The sequence below is a fragment of the Trematomus bernacchii genome, unplaced genomic scaffold (assembly GCF_902827165.1).
Source record: "Trematomus bernacchii unplaced genomic scaffold, fTreBer1.1, whole genome shotgun sequence".
Taxonomy (NCBI): Eukaryota; Metazoa; Chordata; class Actinopteri; order Perciformes; family Nototheniidae; genus Trematomus; species Trematomus bernacchii.
In genome coordinates, this window is record NW_022987839.1 from 1,649,922 (window position 1) to 1,664,215 (window position 14,294).

General features: G+C 38.6%; 1 protein-coding gene across 1 annotated transcript in view; it reads left to right on the forward strand.

Annotated features, from left to right (window-relative positions):
• The first annotated feature begins 1,512 nt into the window (after nt 1-1,512).
• The window catches only part of LOC117500321 (collagen alpha-1(XI) chain-like), an 80,149-nt gene continuing 67,367 nt past the window's right edge, over nt 1,513-14,294 (forward strand). The window contains exons 1-4 of the mRNA XM_034153153.1: nt 1,513-1,895; nt 8,196-8,360; nt 10,746-10,959; nt 11,939-12,101. Of these exons, the coding sequence (XP_034009044.1) occupies nt 1,781-1,895; nt 8,196-8,360; nt 10,746-10,959; nt 11,939-12,101 (657 nt within the window). The 5' untranslated portion in view covers nt 1,513-1,780. The remainder of the gene's footprint in view (nt 1,896-8,195; nt 8,361-10,745; nt 10,960-11,938; nt 12,102-14,294) is intronic.

The window sequence follows — 14,294 nt, forward strand, 5'->3', positions numbered from 1 at the left end:
CAAGTCTTCCTGAAAATTGTAGACTATCGCAGGAGACAAGAATCTATAAGGAGCCGCTGGACGCTTGTCACTACATTTTGACGGCTGTCCAAGTCCTGTTCGAAAGGAAATCTGAAGACTTTAGTTTGGTTGTTCAGATTTGCTCTGCCAACACAGAAGGGCTTGTCAAATTACACCAAACATTTTGGGCCAGAGTCCCAGCGAGCGACATGAACATGACCTTCTCTGCCAAAGAAAACCAAATGTAAAAAAAGCCAGAATTGTTCTGCTGATCAAGAACAAGGTCAATGAGCAGGTCCTAAATGATTCAAATGGTTCAGACAGTCCAACATTTGAAAATCTGCCCAATTTTATCCAACCTAACTTTTTGAACAGTGACACTGTTCTGCGTATATTTCCTACAAACCATTTAGGCGATTGGTTCTGTAGGCTTTGTTTGTATTTATCATACGTTTTATCCACGCTATGTTGAGGTTATTTTTCTTCCTTTGTCCTGTTGAGCTACACAGTGGCCAACAGTAGAAAACTGTGGTGTTACAAAGTTGCAACCAGATGTGTTTGAATATACAAATGCCCTGCAAATTTCCGTGGCTAAACAAATGTTTTAAAAAAACAACTAATCAAAGTCAAACTTACACGCACATCAGCGTCTGAGCTTTATATTCAAAGGAAGTCCAGACATCTAGCCATTAATCAGCCTTTTTTAATTACTTAATCCCTATTTTTCATTGTCCAATCTATTAATATTTATTAAGCAACACCTGCTCAGTGCTCTACTTAATGTTTTCCTAAATATCTCCTAATGGTGTTCTAATGTCTGCCTCATGATAAAACATGTAAACACATTTTCCGAAATGTGGTACGTGTTTGTCACAATGGCTGCCGTCGCACTTTTAAACCTGTCTCTCATCTGTTCACAAGAAAAAACCAAATCAAGGGGAGGAGGACTGTATAGCTACCACCTGTGCTTCCATTCTTTGTTCCAGCCATCTTTAACCATTCATTATTGTCAGACCTCAGGAGCCCTGCTGTCCAAAAAAAAAGTCTAAGAGCTCCTCGAGGGAACTCCTAGTATCTGGAACACATTTAATTCTGGCTATTTGGGCTTTTATTTTAGCCATCGGCACATGTAGATGCTATTCTTCAGATTCTTTCGGGAAACCTTTAGAATAATAGCTCCACCCCACCACTTAATTTGCTTTTAGTGTGTGGCATTTAGTTTAATACCTCTCCTGCTGTATGCCTTTTATTCTTATAAGCTTATTGTTTTAACAGAAAGTTGAAGCTGGTAAATTGCTTTGTTGTCATATTTAACTTGACATCTTAGTAAAAGTTTGTAAAAGAGATCTTGTAGGATTTGGGAGACCTCACTGTGTCCTGTAATTAGTTTGCAGTGGGATGTGGAGATGCTCCGCTTGATGCTGTTGCACAGGGGGCGGATCCCTAGACAACTTTCCTGACTGGTGATTTGATGAACGGAGGATTTTCCAGTGTCAGTATCTCGCTGTCGGTTCAGGTTCAGCGTTGCGGCTTTTGTCCAGCCTCCTGACGGTGCGCAGCTCAGGGAACCGAGTGCCTTACGCTTTTTTCATGAAAGCCCTTCACCATCAGTCTGAGATCTGGACTTAAGGGGGAGCGGATCTGAAGGGCCCGGTCTGGCTGTGATTTTTTTACTTTCACACATGGCGCTCTAGTATAAGCACACTACACTTGTGGATTGTTGAAGGGACCGAGTTTTGTCAAAAGTCGCCCTTTTTCTGTACGGCCGCGGGCGCTAATCATGGAGATGCATATGTGCACCACCAGGTGGAAAACGAAAAAATCGCTATGGGATTCAACGCTAATCGCTGCGGTCACGTTAACTTTCCTTCTGCAAGCTGCCGGTGTCAGAGCAGGTAAGAAGCTGCATGTTACCCCACGTCACGGTCACTGTGCCAACACCAGGGCATCCCGGACTTTTAAGAGCCTCCTATAGGCTGGCGGACAGCCCATACTGTAGGTGACAGTGGGTTAAGCAGCGACCAGCCATCAACTTTAATTAAGTAGCCTACACTACCAATAGATGGCCTGTAAAGTCACCATTACTCTGTTTATACACCTTTCAGATGCTCGGTAGACCTGCCTGCCCACTGTATCATACAAAACTGATCACACTTTCTTATTTGTGTATTTTATTTGTATTCAAAGCAATTTACCTCATGAATCATGATGCCTGCATTTACTTGTTTTTTTCAAGTTTATTTGTGAGTGACACCAAACTGAGCCTATATTATATGACTGCACCTGCATCACATTATCCAGTAACTTTTAAAGGGGTCACCACAGTTGTGTCTGTAAGCTTGTTGATGACTTTGAAGTTACCACCTCAAAAACGTACCTTAAACTTTTACTATATGTGCTACATACAGTAGTTGCAATGTGTTAAGGTTAATGTTGTGATTGTTTGCAACTTAAGGTTTATTCTTGGCACAAACAGAAGAGATGCTGCTCCTTCCCTCTGAGTGTTGAAGTAGCAACGTCTGCCATCCAGGTGTGGTCAGTGGGGAGAGGCTCATCGTTTTTTTCATCTTGACACACATAGTCTTGTGGTCTGTGTAAAAAGTGTGCAAGATGGGTCTTATGACCACTTATTTTTCAATGATGCTGAATAATTATTGAAGATAATGTGATCACAGAAAAAAAAGCAGTATTATTGAAACCCCTTGAGGTTTGACACATGACTTTTACACATAGGTCCACATTTAGTGCATTAAGCTATCAACAACATATCAGCAAAGTAAGAGCTTAACAATTAAATCAAATTCACAAAAGGCTTAAAATTGACTATACGTTTTAATGTTATTTTGCTGTCAATTGAGTTTGCTGTGGCACAGTGTAACTTTATAGATGTAGGTTTTGTGATAAATATTCAAAAAGTTTATACAAGACACTGGGCACGACACTGTGGAATTCTGGGAGTGAAATTCATATTCTCTCCTGAAGGATCACCATCTTTCCACATTATCTGGGCTCCCAACTAAGTCCAAAAAGGGGCGTCGGTGGAAAAAAGAAAAAAAAACTGGAGTATTTTCTTTGCTTTAAAAACACAAATGTTGGTCACATTAACTTCTTCTTTTATGTTTTTTCCTTGTTTGTGACGTCTGAGAGACATCCATACTGTACTGTGGCTTTAACTGAAATACACTGTTGTGTGTCAAAGTTGTGTGACTTTTTGGATGCATGTGGCTTTTTAATATTTGTGGTTTTGACATCAGATGACGCAACCTTTCAAAAATAATGCCTTCCTTTATCATAGCAATGACGCTGACATGAATTAAGTCATATAAAAAGTACATCTTTCAAATACCTATGATACATAAAGAAATCATTCGGCATAGGGCAAATTGGATAGAGCGCCCCAAAAATGAAAATATTTTAAAAAGCAAATACCACATTGGCATGCATTGCCCATTGCCCATCTTCCTTCATTCTGACTGATACTTAGACTAACCATAATTGCATGACTTGCTAGCAAACATTTACAGACTTTCCAATGTACTTTAATTGCTGCCTTTTTCTGCCAACTTTCAGTAGAAGCCAGTGTCACAAAAAAGCCCGAAAAGACATCCCATGATGTCTGCGCACGACCGCAGAGACATTAAGTCAGAATGTCACATATTGAAAAGTTAATCACAAGTCTGAACTTTAACATCAAACTGTATGGCTCTGTTGAGTTATGAGATTCAGGGGCCTTGACATTTTGACTATATAGCTGAAAATGGTATTTAAATGTGTTAAAGTCTGCTGGTGCAATTGCTTTAATGATTTTAACAGTTCCCTCCTGTCACTACATGCTTTACTGCCTCAGGGGAAATCACACTTCTTTGTCATGTTAGTAGCTTGTTAACATGGCAGATAGTATATCACAAGTCCCCGACAGCAGGCAGGAAGATGTGTCATTAAAAATCAGAGACTGACGATTACATTTCAGACTGTGGCTAGTCTGAAGTTGCTTTGGTACCTTGAGCACGAGACAACTGTCTTCTCTCTCTTGTGGTTTTTCATCCTTATCATTAGAATATCGGTTATTCCTTTTTAAGTGTGGAAGAAGAAGGGGAATCTTTCTTTTTAAGGATGCGTTGAGGGTATAGAATGCTGGCTCCATACGAGACACAAAAGAGTTTAAGAACCATGCTTATTCATTTGGGTTCTTTAATGGTTTTGGGATATTGCCGGTTTTTCAGGGCTTCTGTGAAGAGATGGTTGTGGAAGAGTGGGGCTGAAGAGTCGGGGGTGCGGGTGTGGGGGGGTTCCTGGCCAATTCAGCACATCTGGAATATATGAGGCCTTGAGGTATGCAGTAATGCAGAGAGGCATTCTGGAACTCACAAAGAGACCTTTAGTCCAAGCTTTCTTTCTCTTTTTTTTCAAGAACCAGTAGCTCTGTACTTGGGACAATATTCAGAAGAGCCACAGACTATTTTCATTTTTATGAGGCATTCGGTGTGAGGTTTTATACTTGGCGTTTGGTACTTGACACATTTGTACTTTATTCTGTCTGTGTTGAAATCCAAAATCAGTCTGGTATAGTCTTCTGTCTGTGTTGAAATCCAAAGTCAGTCTGGTATAGTCTTAAGAACAAAACAAACCCTGTGTCTGTTAAATTGCTTATTATGACAATGTCAATCCTAAAGCCTTTGTAAATCCACCTCTCTCCCAGTTTATAAAGTTGGTTAAAAGAGAAGAGAAAAGACCCAACAGTGCTGCTTGCTTGATGCTTACTGTATACTCTTCACATTTTAAATTCATGAATTGTGTCATCTGGACCCATATCAGCATAAATTAATCCAGTCCCCATTACTTTTAAGAGCAGATCTGCATAACTTCAAATATGATAAAACTCGAGACACATCTCTGAGCATATGCTGGAATCAGGCGAGTTTGATTCATCACTCAAGCTGTTATTTTTCTGGTCACAGGAGAAGTAGCTACAGGGATGGGGCCTTCTCCATTTAGTCTCATGTATGTTTTAGTTGGGGGGGGTATAGGGAGTGGTGCCAGTAACATAATGGGTTCAGCATGTGGACTTAAAGCTCCACCCATCAGACCCCCTCCTGGTCACTGAAAGTGAAAAGGAACTGCATAATCAGCACTTCCTGGCTTCACGTGCCACATGACTTACAAAAATAGAAAACGTAAACAGGCGTATATTATTATAATTACATGCCTTTGACTTTCAATTTAGATTGATGTTGAAATGTATAGTGGCTGGCACTGAAGGAGAAGGATGGAAAAAGCACTAACAGCTTAGGGTCTACATTTTACATGAAAAAATAACATATGGTTCTTCAATTGATGGGGAGAAAAGGGCTATAACACTATTCCTTGACATTATGATCCTTTCTCTCTACCAGTGTATGCTTTTTTGGTCTCTTGACCAAACTTTATTATGGAGTATTGAGGAGATTTCCTGCATTGGGAATTTCAAGAACGTTTTCTTTCTGATCCCTTTAAATGATTTTCCCACAATGCTTTTAAGCCAGTATCAAACACATGAATCTCAGATTTTTTCAAGGAAGGGAGACTTAACATTGAGCCTGTTATCTGCCGTTCTTTAAAGGCCTTATCTTCCCACTGAGAATTTAAGCTGACCATTCAGACGTTGTTTCTCATTGCTGGGGCTTTTGAAGAGGACACATCCTGCCTCTTGACTCACTGAAAAGACACATTAGTAACATGCTGGTTTGTACTGCTGTGGTTTCTGCAGTTCCACACATATCATTTAATACTTGGGTTACACTGAGTTTGGTTTGGAGTGGAAATGTAACAGTTGGTTATTCTATTCTCTACTTTGGACCTCTACATTAGTTTGCTGCCAGTTTAATCAAAATTGTAATCGGAACAATACATTCTTCAGTATTGATGTGTAATCTAGTCTTTGTTTAAATGTCAGTATATATTAACCATACTACAGCACAGAGATGGTATTGCATGTGGTTAGTCTCATTAAATTACAAGGCAGCAAATGTTCTAAGAGCTATGGTCAGAAAGGGCTTGATCTTGTTTTTTTTTAGACAATGCCAGCATATTATTATTATAACACCAACTTTAATTAAGCGACCCCTCACCAACATTGATATGAAGTTGTAAATCATCACATTCATTCACGACTGCTAAATTAAAGCGAGACTATGTTACCTTTCTAGGAAAGCATAACACATTTAAAAGTTGAATATATAAGCTATTAAACACACCCTTGCTCATTTCACTTTTGCTGCTACAGCCTTACTTGGTCTCTTCTGAACAAGGCCTACTAATGGCTACTGTAAGCTAATTTTAGCAAACATTAAAGAGATACTTGTCTGTCACAGTCTAGTTTTTTTTTAGCTGGTTAAATGTCCCCCTGAGTATTAATATTGTTCAAATCATCAACAAAAAAAACATTTAAGTGATGTCTTTCAACACCACTTTCAGAATATGCAAAACAACTCCTAAATAAAAAAATACTTTTTGACCCATGGCAATATTGCAATATTGTTTGTTTGTGTGTATTTTATAATGAATGCTTAACTTTAATTAACTATGCCAAATACAGACAGGTAATAACTTAAAGGTGGGGTATGTAATTTATTTCAGATACACTTTTTGTTATATTCCATGGAATGCTCTTAACATCCCGATAGCAATGAATATATTAAATGCTTTGACAATAAATACATAAAATAATTTCATCTGTGGAAGCCGTAGCGCTGTAAAAAGCACGACCAATCATCTGAACCGGCCCGGCTAAAATAACTGGATGGCCTACCTGCCTGTCAGCCTTCCATCTCGTGCACAAACTTATCTCGTGCCCTCATTGGTCATGTGCGCGTTCGTGTGTGTTGGAGGAGGGGCTCTGTAAGGAAGTCTGAAGGAAGAGGCAGATTTTTTCCGGCTGTGTATTTTCAAATTCTAGCGCACTCGAGCTGGTTTCTCCAAAATTACATACCCCACCTTTAATGCAGGATCATCACTATCAAATTGAGGAATATAAAAACAAGAATATATTTTTTTATACCATTAATTAACAAACTCGTCTTACTGCATTTCTTTAGGCAAATGCCGCCCTAGGCAGATGTGTTAAATCATAAATATAGTTTAGCTGTACGTCAACACCCCTGTTTACACTAGCCTTACAACCTAACTTATAAGGTTTTGTTAATTCCCAATTATCACATTGTAACTGTGCCATGGGGAATGGGAGAGATAGGAGTTTAAGAGATCAACAAAACATTACAGAGTGAGAGTGTTAAGTGTTAGACAATTACTTAAGATAGAGTGAATAAGAAATGGTGTTTATTACTGCAAAGAACAGCAATCTGACACTGAGCACCAGGTCCATTGATAGAAAAGAGTTTAGTAGTTTTAAGAAGCTTGTAAAGCTGCCCCCCTCTGCGTTCTCCTTATCCAGAAAGACCCAGTGATCAGCAGCCATGAGTTTTATCATCCCATAGATGCTGTGACTTTTGGCTGTGGGGGTAATAGTGGCGCTGAGGAGGGGGCCGCTTATGTTTGCTGAATGGTTACCAACATTTTTACTGGTCCTCTGACAAGGTAGCTCATAAATGAACAATTGGTCTTACTGACAGCTTTGGCCAAGAAGCAAGGGGGGTAATTGGTGTAAATGTTGACTTATCATCAAAATGCCAGGACCCATTAGGTTTTCTGTTAACTGCTGAAATATGCTTACAGTGCACTGTACAATTACATGCAGCTTTTACGACATGTACACTCATATGCCTTATAGTATATGTGTATTAAATTAATGAGTTCAAGTTATATTGTTGTTGCATAACGCAGCTAAGGTTCCTTTAGTAGTCATATTGTTGTTCTTTCTTTTGCACATATGATGCAATGTGTCTGTTTCCAGCAGTTTGAGAATTTACTTATAACATGTTCAAGCCTATTTATGATTAGGAAAATCACTTTCCAATTTATGCAGATGCGCATTAATGCACCATCAACAATCTTCTCTTTGTCTTGCATTTTCACAAAAACCTATCTATTATTACATAAAAACCTTTTCAGGTAGTGACCCACTCAAATAGGGAAACCTAAGCTAGCCCTTTCAACAGATGCATTCCCAAAATAGCTTATTTCTCTTCAAATGTTATGAAATGCTTGCTGTCCAAGTATCTGTGGGTAATGTTAACATATTTTGTTATTTCTCTCCTCAGCTGAACCAGTAGATGTCCTGAAGGCTCTAGACTTCCAGAGCTCTCCTGAAGGAGTACGGAAAACACCAGGCTTCTGCACGGCCCGGAGAGGATCCAAACCAGACATTGCTTACAGAGTGGGAAAACAGGCTCAGATCAGTGCTCCAACCAAACAGCTCTTCCCAGGTAACCTCCCTCCTAACCTCCTACGGATCACAGGCCTTTACTCTGAAGCTGAACTAGGCAGCTTTGCCCAATCTGTTCATCTGAAACAGAGCATTTCAACCAATTTCTTTGATAGTTGGGTATACTTTTGCATAAAACCTTACAAAAGCAACGTTTGCACTGCAACACGTGCACAATATCATTGTAAAAAGAACAATGCAACTTTACTAAGTCTGCAGCCATGATAGTTCCTTTCCAATGCTTTACTTTAGTACAGCAGTGCTCTAAGCTAAATGCTAATGTGTGCATGCTAATATGCTCAAGATGAAGATGCTAATGTTAAGCAGGTATAATGTTTACCATGTTCACCATCTTAGTTTAGCATTTTAGCATGCTATCCTTTGCCTATTAGCACTGAACAAAACTAAATACAGTACAACTGATGGGAATATCATGAATTATAGAAATGTCGAATTGTTGAGATGTTTCTGTCTCGAAGTGGAAGTGCTGGACAGAATAACGGATAATGACAGATTTTGCCATCCCTGAAGCTAGAAATGTTATGCCCACACAAACAAATGGATTAACATTTAACGAATGCTTATGTTTACTGTCATGAACCACTTAATGGCAAAATAGAAACATCTTAAAGATATTACAATTTCACATTAAATTCACAACAAATCAGGGAGTGACTGACTGTAATGAAACCCATAACGACTAACACCTGTTTTCTAAACTGCACTACAGACTTTCAGAAATGATTATCTAGAAGATATTGAATACCCATAGGGATGATAATCACTCAGCATATGGTGTATGTTGTGTAAACATATGATTCAAGTAGACACCAGATTTTTGTTGTTAGATATTTTGGGAAAACCCACAATTTATTACATCAAATCAATGAGAGGAATATTTCTTTTGATGTCTTGTGGACTGATCCTGTCAATAAACTATCTGTCCTCAAGTTTGATTGCTGGCAGACTGCAGTATGCTTTGTTTGGATAATGTAGTGCAATCTAGCAGGGATTTCATGCCAAGGGACTCAAAGTCTGCTGCCCGGCTGTTTTGTGTGAAATAAAGCCATATTTATTTTATTTGGAAGGAGTCCAATCGGAGAAACACAAAAGCTATTCAACTGTGTAACCATTTGGTGTGCTACTTTCTTACACTCATTGCTTCTCATTAGCTAATCTGAAAATGTAATAATGAACTGCAGGGGACAACACCTCTGGTGACAGATACATTTGTCAATTTCCAAACTTGCCAGATGCCTTTTTTTAAGCTGAAATATGAAACATGCTGCTTTTAAACATACAATACAATGTTTTATAATATAAAGAGGCCTGTTTTTTTATTACTGGGCCAAGGTGTAGGAGGAGTCCCAAACTGCTCACTTACTCATAGCAAAAAAAGTATATAGAATATTATTTTATTAGTGTATTGCTGTTGAGAAAAAATTGTTTCCAGTGTATGCAGTATGTTTTTTCAGTATGGCTTAGTGTCATAGAATAAAAACCAAACAGTGTGAGGTATTATAACTTTATTTCTGTGATTTTTGGCAAAAACGGCCCGCACACCAACACTTTCAGTTACAGAATTTCGAAAACTATAATTGAGCTTGAGAGGTGCAGCGTTGGAGGTGTGAAAATGTCCTCAGTCAGAATAATTGGACTTTTATTTGATCGGGATTAGTTATTTTGTCATTGAACCCAGCTATTATGGATTCAAAAATATGACATTTGTTTGAGTGTTTACTGCCCTTGTAAAATTATTGTGGCTACATCACCAACATTAAGTCCTTTCAGGGGATGCCAGGGACTCGTTTAGCTTCCTTAATAAACACTGCTCCAGGTCCAGTTGTCTAGACATTTGGGTTTAATGTGAGGAGAGAACACTAATAAACTTGCCATTATTCAATTCAGTCATTACAATACAATTGCCCTTGTACCAACATCAGAGAAGGATAGATTAGTAAATGACTGGAAATAAGGTCAAATGGAGACTGTATTATGTTCCTTAAAGCTTAATCTTCACGGTACACTGTAATAGAGTGTAAATGTCTTCTTATTGTATCTCAACAAGAATGTGCCTTTTACCCTTAATGTCAAACTATTTCTTAGAGCTAGTAAGTAGGAAGGTAGGGAGTCAGTAAACCTTCTCTGCAACATCCTCTGAAATTAAGTAAACAGTCATGAGCTAACTTCCAAGAGCTATTTATTTAGATTGTATTAAGAATGCTGTGGTTATACTGGGATGTTTCCATATGTGTAGTTGTATGAATCTGAAGCAGAGCAATGCTGTAAAACCCTCTGACAAAAATGTGCAGTTACCCAGATTTTGTAACGAAATATATTTTACTTACATACCAAACTAAATGCCTGCTGATTGTTTAACCTTCAGGAGGAGTTTTCCCAGAAGATTTCTCCATCCTGTTTACCATCAAGCCCAAGGCTGGCCTCCAGTCCTTCTTGCTGTCGGTGTACAACGAGCAAGGCATCCAGCAGCTCGGCGTGGAGGTGGGCCGTGCGCCCGTCTTCCTGTACGAGGACCAGAATGGCAAGCCTGCCCCAGAGGAGTACCCCCTGTTCCGCTCCATCAACCTGGCTGACGGGAAGTAAGTGACTGGTTGCTCTTTGAAGAGGGCTTGAACATGTTGGGTCAGATGTGGGTTGTAGATTTTTACGTCCCCTGGATCTTTGCTTGCATTTTCAGGGTAAATGTAAATCTCAATACCTCTGTGAAGATTGTTTGATTGGCTCAAGAGCTAAACAGCACTTTTAGATGCCCAACTTGAGCACTGTATACACATTTAAAGAAATCATTTAATACTAAACAAAACCAATATGCTCCACAGATTTTCTCAATCACTCAGAGCATCATTAACTCTCCTAGCTTGCTTAACAGCTCTGAAGATTTATTATCATCTTATGTTTGTTCAGTCATTAAAGCCATATGGAACAAGTCAGACAGTAATGGCAAATAAATTGCTCACAGTCTTTTGTTTTCCAGATTATTTGCAGCGGTTGTATACTGATATGCAGTAATGGGCAGGATCCTCATAAATTGCATGGCTGCCCAATGACTCTAAAACAAATCAGTTATAGAAGTTACGATCAATCATTTTCACAAATGCTAGCAGACATGATCCCATGCAAAAAACAACAGGCTACCAGCAACCATGAGTTATTGAAGCAGTTCGTAGATATATGTATCCTTTTATAATCATTAAAATAGTACTGGAGGTTACTAAAGGTTATTTTCTGTAACTACTTTTTTGTTTAACAACTGTTTTATTGTTAAACAAGACAAACAAATCTGAATTCTTTAACTTTAGAGGCGCAATATTTTGAGCTGCTTCCAGTCTCAACATTAGGCTAAGCTAAGCTAATCAGCTGCAGGATGTAGTTGTGTATATTGTGTACAGATATAACAGTGGCAATGATCTTATCTTTGTGAACTCTCATTAAGAACAATTTATCAAAATGTCACTTTTCTTCCAAACATAGACTGTGGCCGTTTTCTTGAAAGGACAGGAAGTGCCAGAGCGTTGTGTTTATATTTCTAACCCCCCACTTTGCTCCCCTGCTGCACAGATGGCATCGTGTAGCCATCAGCGTGGAGAAGAAGAGTGTCACCATCATTGTGGACTGTAAGAAGAAGGTGACCAGGCCCCTCGGCAGAAGCGACCAGGCCGTCATCAACACAGAAGGCATTACTGTCTTTGGAACCAGAATCCTGGATGAAGAAGTCTTTGAAGTAAGGCAGCCATTTTGAATCCCTATCCACCTTGATTAAGCTAGCTGTGTTGTGATTGGGGTGTTAATTGGTTCAGAGGAGTGGTTTAACATTATTTGACGTGTTTTTATTTGCTTTTGGTCAAGAGTTACTTAAGAAGAAGGATGACACTTTCATTTTTGTGCTGTAATTATTAAGTTGGAGCCAAAGACTAGAAGTTACAGAGCAAGACATTTACATAACGTATCACTTTAAAATGTACGTTTCTGTTCAGATTGTAGATGCCACGCCATATTTCAAATGTGTTGGTAGGGATATTTTTTGTATTATTACAAAGCGCTAAACCAGTGCAGTCTTCATGCTAACCCAAGCTAGGCAACTTTTAGCTCCAGCTAAATAACTAATGCCCAGATATGAGAGTGCTCGCTATCTTCTCAAACTACTAGAATCTGTTAAGGCACATGACTTCAATGCCATGGTCACATTATAGTTATTATTATCTTCAATAGTTAATTTGACTACAATAAGACTTGTTTTCTGGGAAAGATACAACTAAATTCACCTCTGATCCTGATATCTGTGGTAAGAGCCTGCTTCAATATGTCTCCATCATCTCCACAGAAGAGTTTTTCCCTAATATAATGCAGATTTTAACAGTAAACTGAAGTGATTATGTTTTCAGGGAAACCCTACCTACTACAGTATGCCAGTGATTTCTCCATTCTGTTCAAGCATGAATGAATGGATGTAATAGAAAGCATATTCTGAATCCGACACTCAATGAATCTCATTTACCATTGTGAAACTAGACTATTTTATTGTCCTCTTCAGTCCAAGCACTTTAAAACCAGACATTGTATTTGTCTTTCATTTACTTGTGCATAAAGTGAATGGTAAATTTCATTGGCCAGAACAACAATATTGGCATTGATACTCAGCAAGTACGGGCAGAATCTGTGGAAAATGTTGTTCGAAGTGCTTTTTCTTGCTCTCAACATTGGTTTGGATTCGTTTGAATATAGATATATTAAAAGGAAAGCTGAGGTCTAATAGACTTGTGTTAAATATTGGACATTGTGTTATTGGAGATTCGAGAATTGTGCCACCATTTCTAGAGATTATTTTATATTATAACGTCAATAACTGTGAATCAATGTACAATAACCGAGGTGGCAACTATGAAATGGAGGTCCTAGCTGCCAGGTTTAGCACAGGTAGCTATGAGCTTAGTGGAAACTGTTAGCTCAATGCTATTTCCGAAAACAATAGCCTCTCTTTGATGTGTGCATGTGGAATGCTTGCTAAGTAGAACAGCCTGCAAAATGTTTGCCTCCAGGTCAGAGATGAAGTTCCACCGGGAGCTTCATGAAAATGTCAACCCACCCTTCTTCAGTGATAGGTCTTTGGCAAGAAGATCACATTGCAAGAAATAGAAGTTAAACATATAGACACGTCAACACAATGTACAAAAGGCACAACTATAGTGAATTCATTTTATAACATTGCCAACAGTAAATAACATAAGTGTGAAAGCCACAGTGATTGGGGTTGGAAATGTAATTCAAGTAATTGAGAGGATTAAAGTAGCTAAACACTTAGCTTTTTTCTATTTTAAATGCTGATTTAGGGTCAGCCATTTGGCTCTTGTGAGTGGTCTTTGTTAGAACATATATTACACTAATGGTTCTTGAATTGCAGAGTAATTTGTTTTGTTCACTTTTTTTCAAACCTGGGGGAATAAAAAACAGTTTTCCTTTGTTCCAAGGTTTTATTGCATGATCCAAGGTGGTTTATATTAGTGTATCACACAAAGGCATTGTTGAAACAGCCTAGCAATAAATTCAGCAATCACAAACTGTAATTATTTCCACTTCAGGTTTGATAACCTTTGATTTGTTTTAAACTGGCTTCTTAAAGACACACTGGGTTGCTAATGGCAAATAAATCATACTGGCCATAAAGGTATTTTCTATTCATTTCATTAGATAAAAAAAGGCACAGTATGTAAGGTAGATGTAAGCCATGTGTTTGGGTCCGACCTGTTGCCTATCGGATTATACTTTGGCATTCATTCTTCAGCTGTTATATTCTACAATCAGTAAACCTTGGAGGCTATGGAAACTTGGATCATGGTGGCTGCAATATCTACTGTAGATAAATACAATGGAAACATTTTAAACATCCCCGCAATCAGGTGACTGAGGCCAGTTCTTC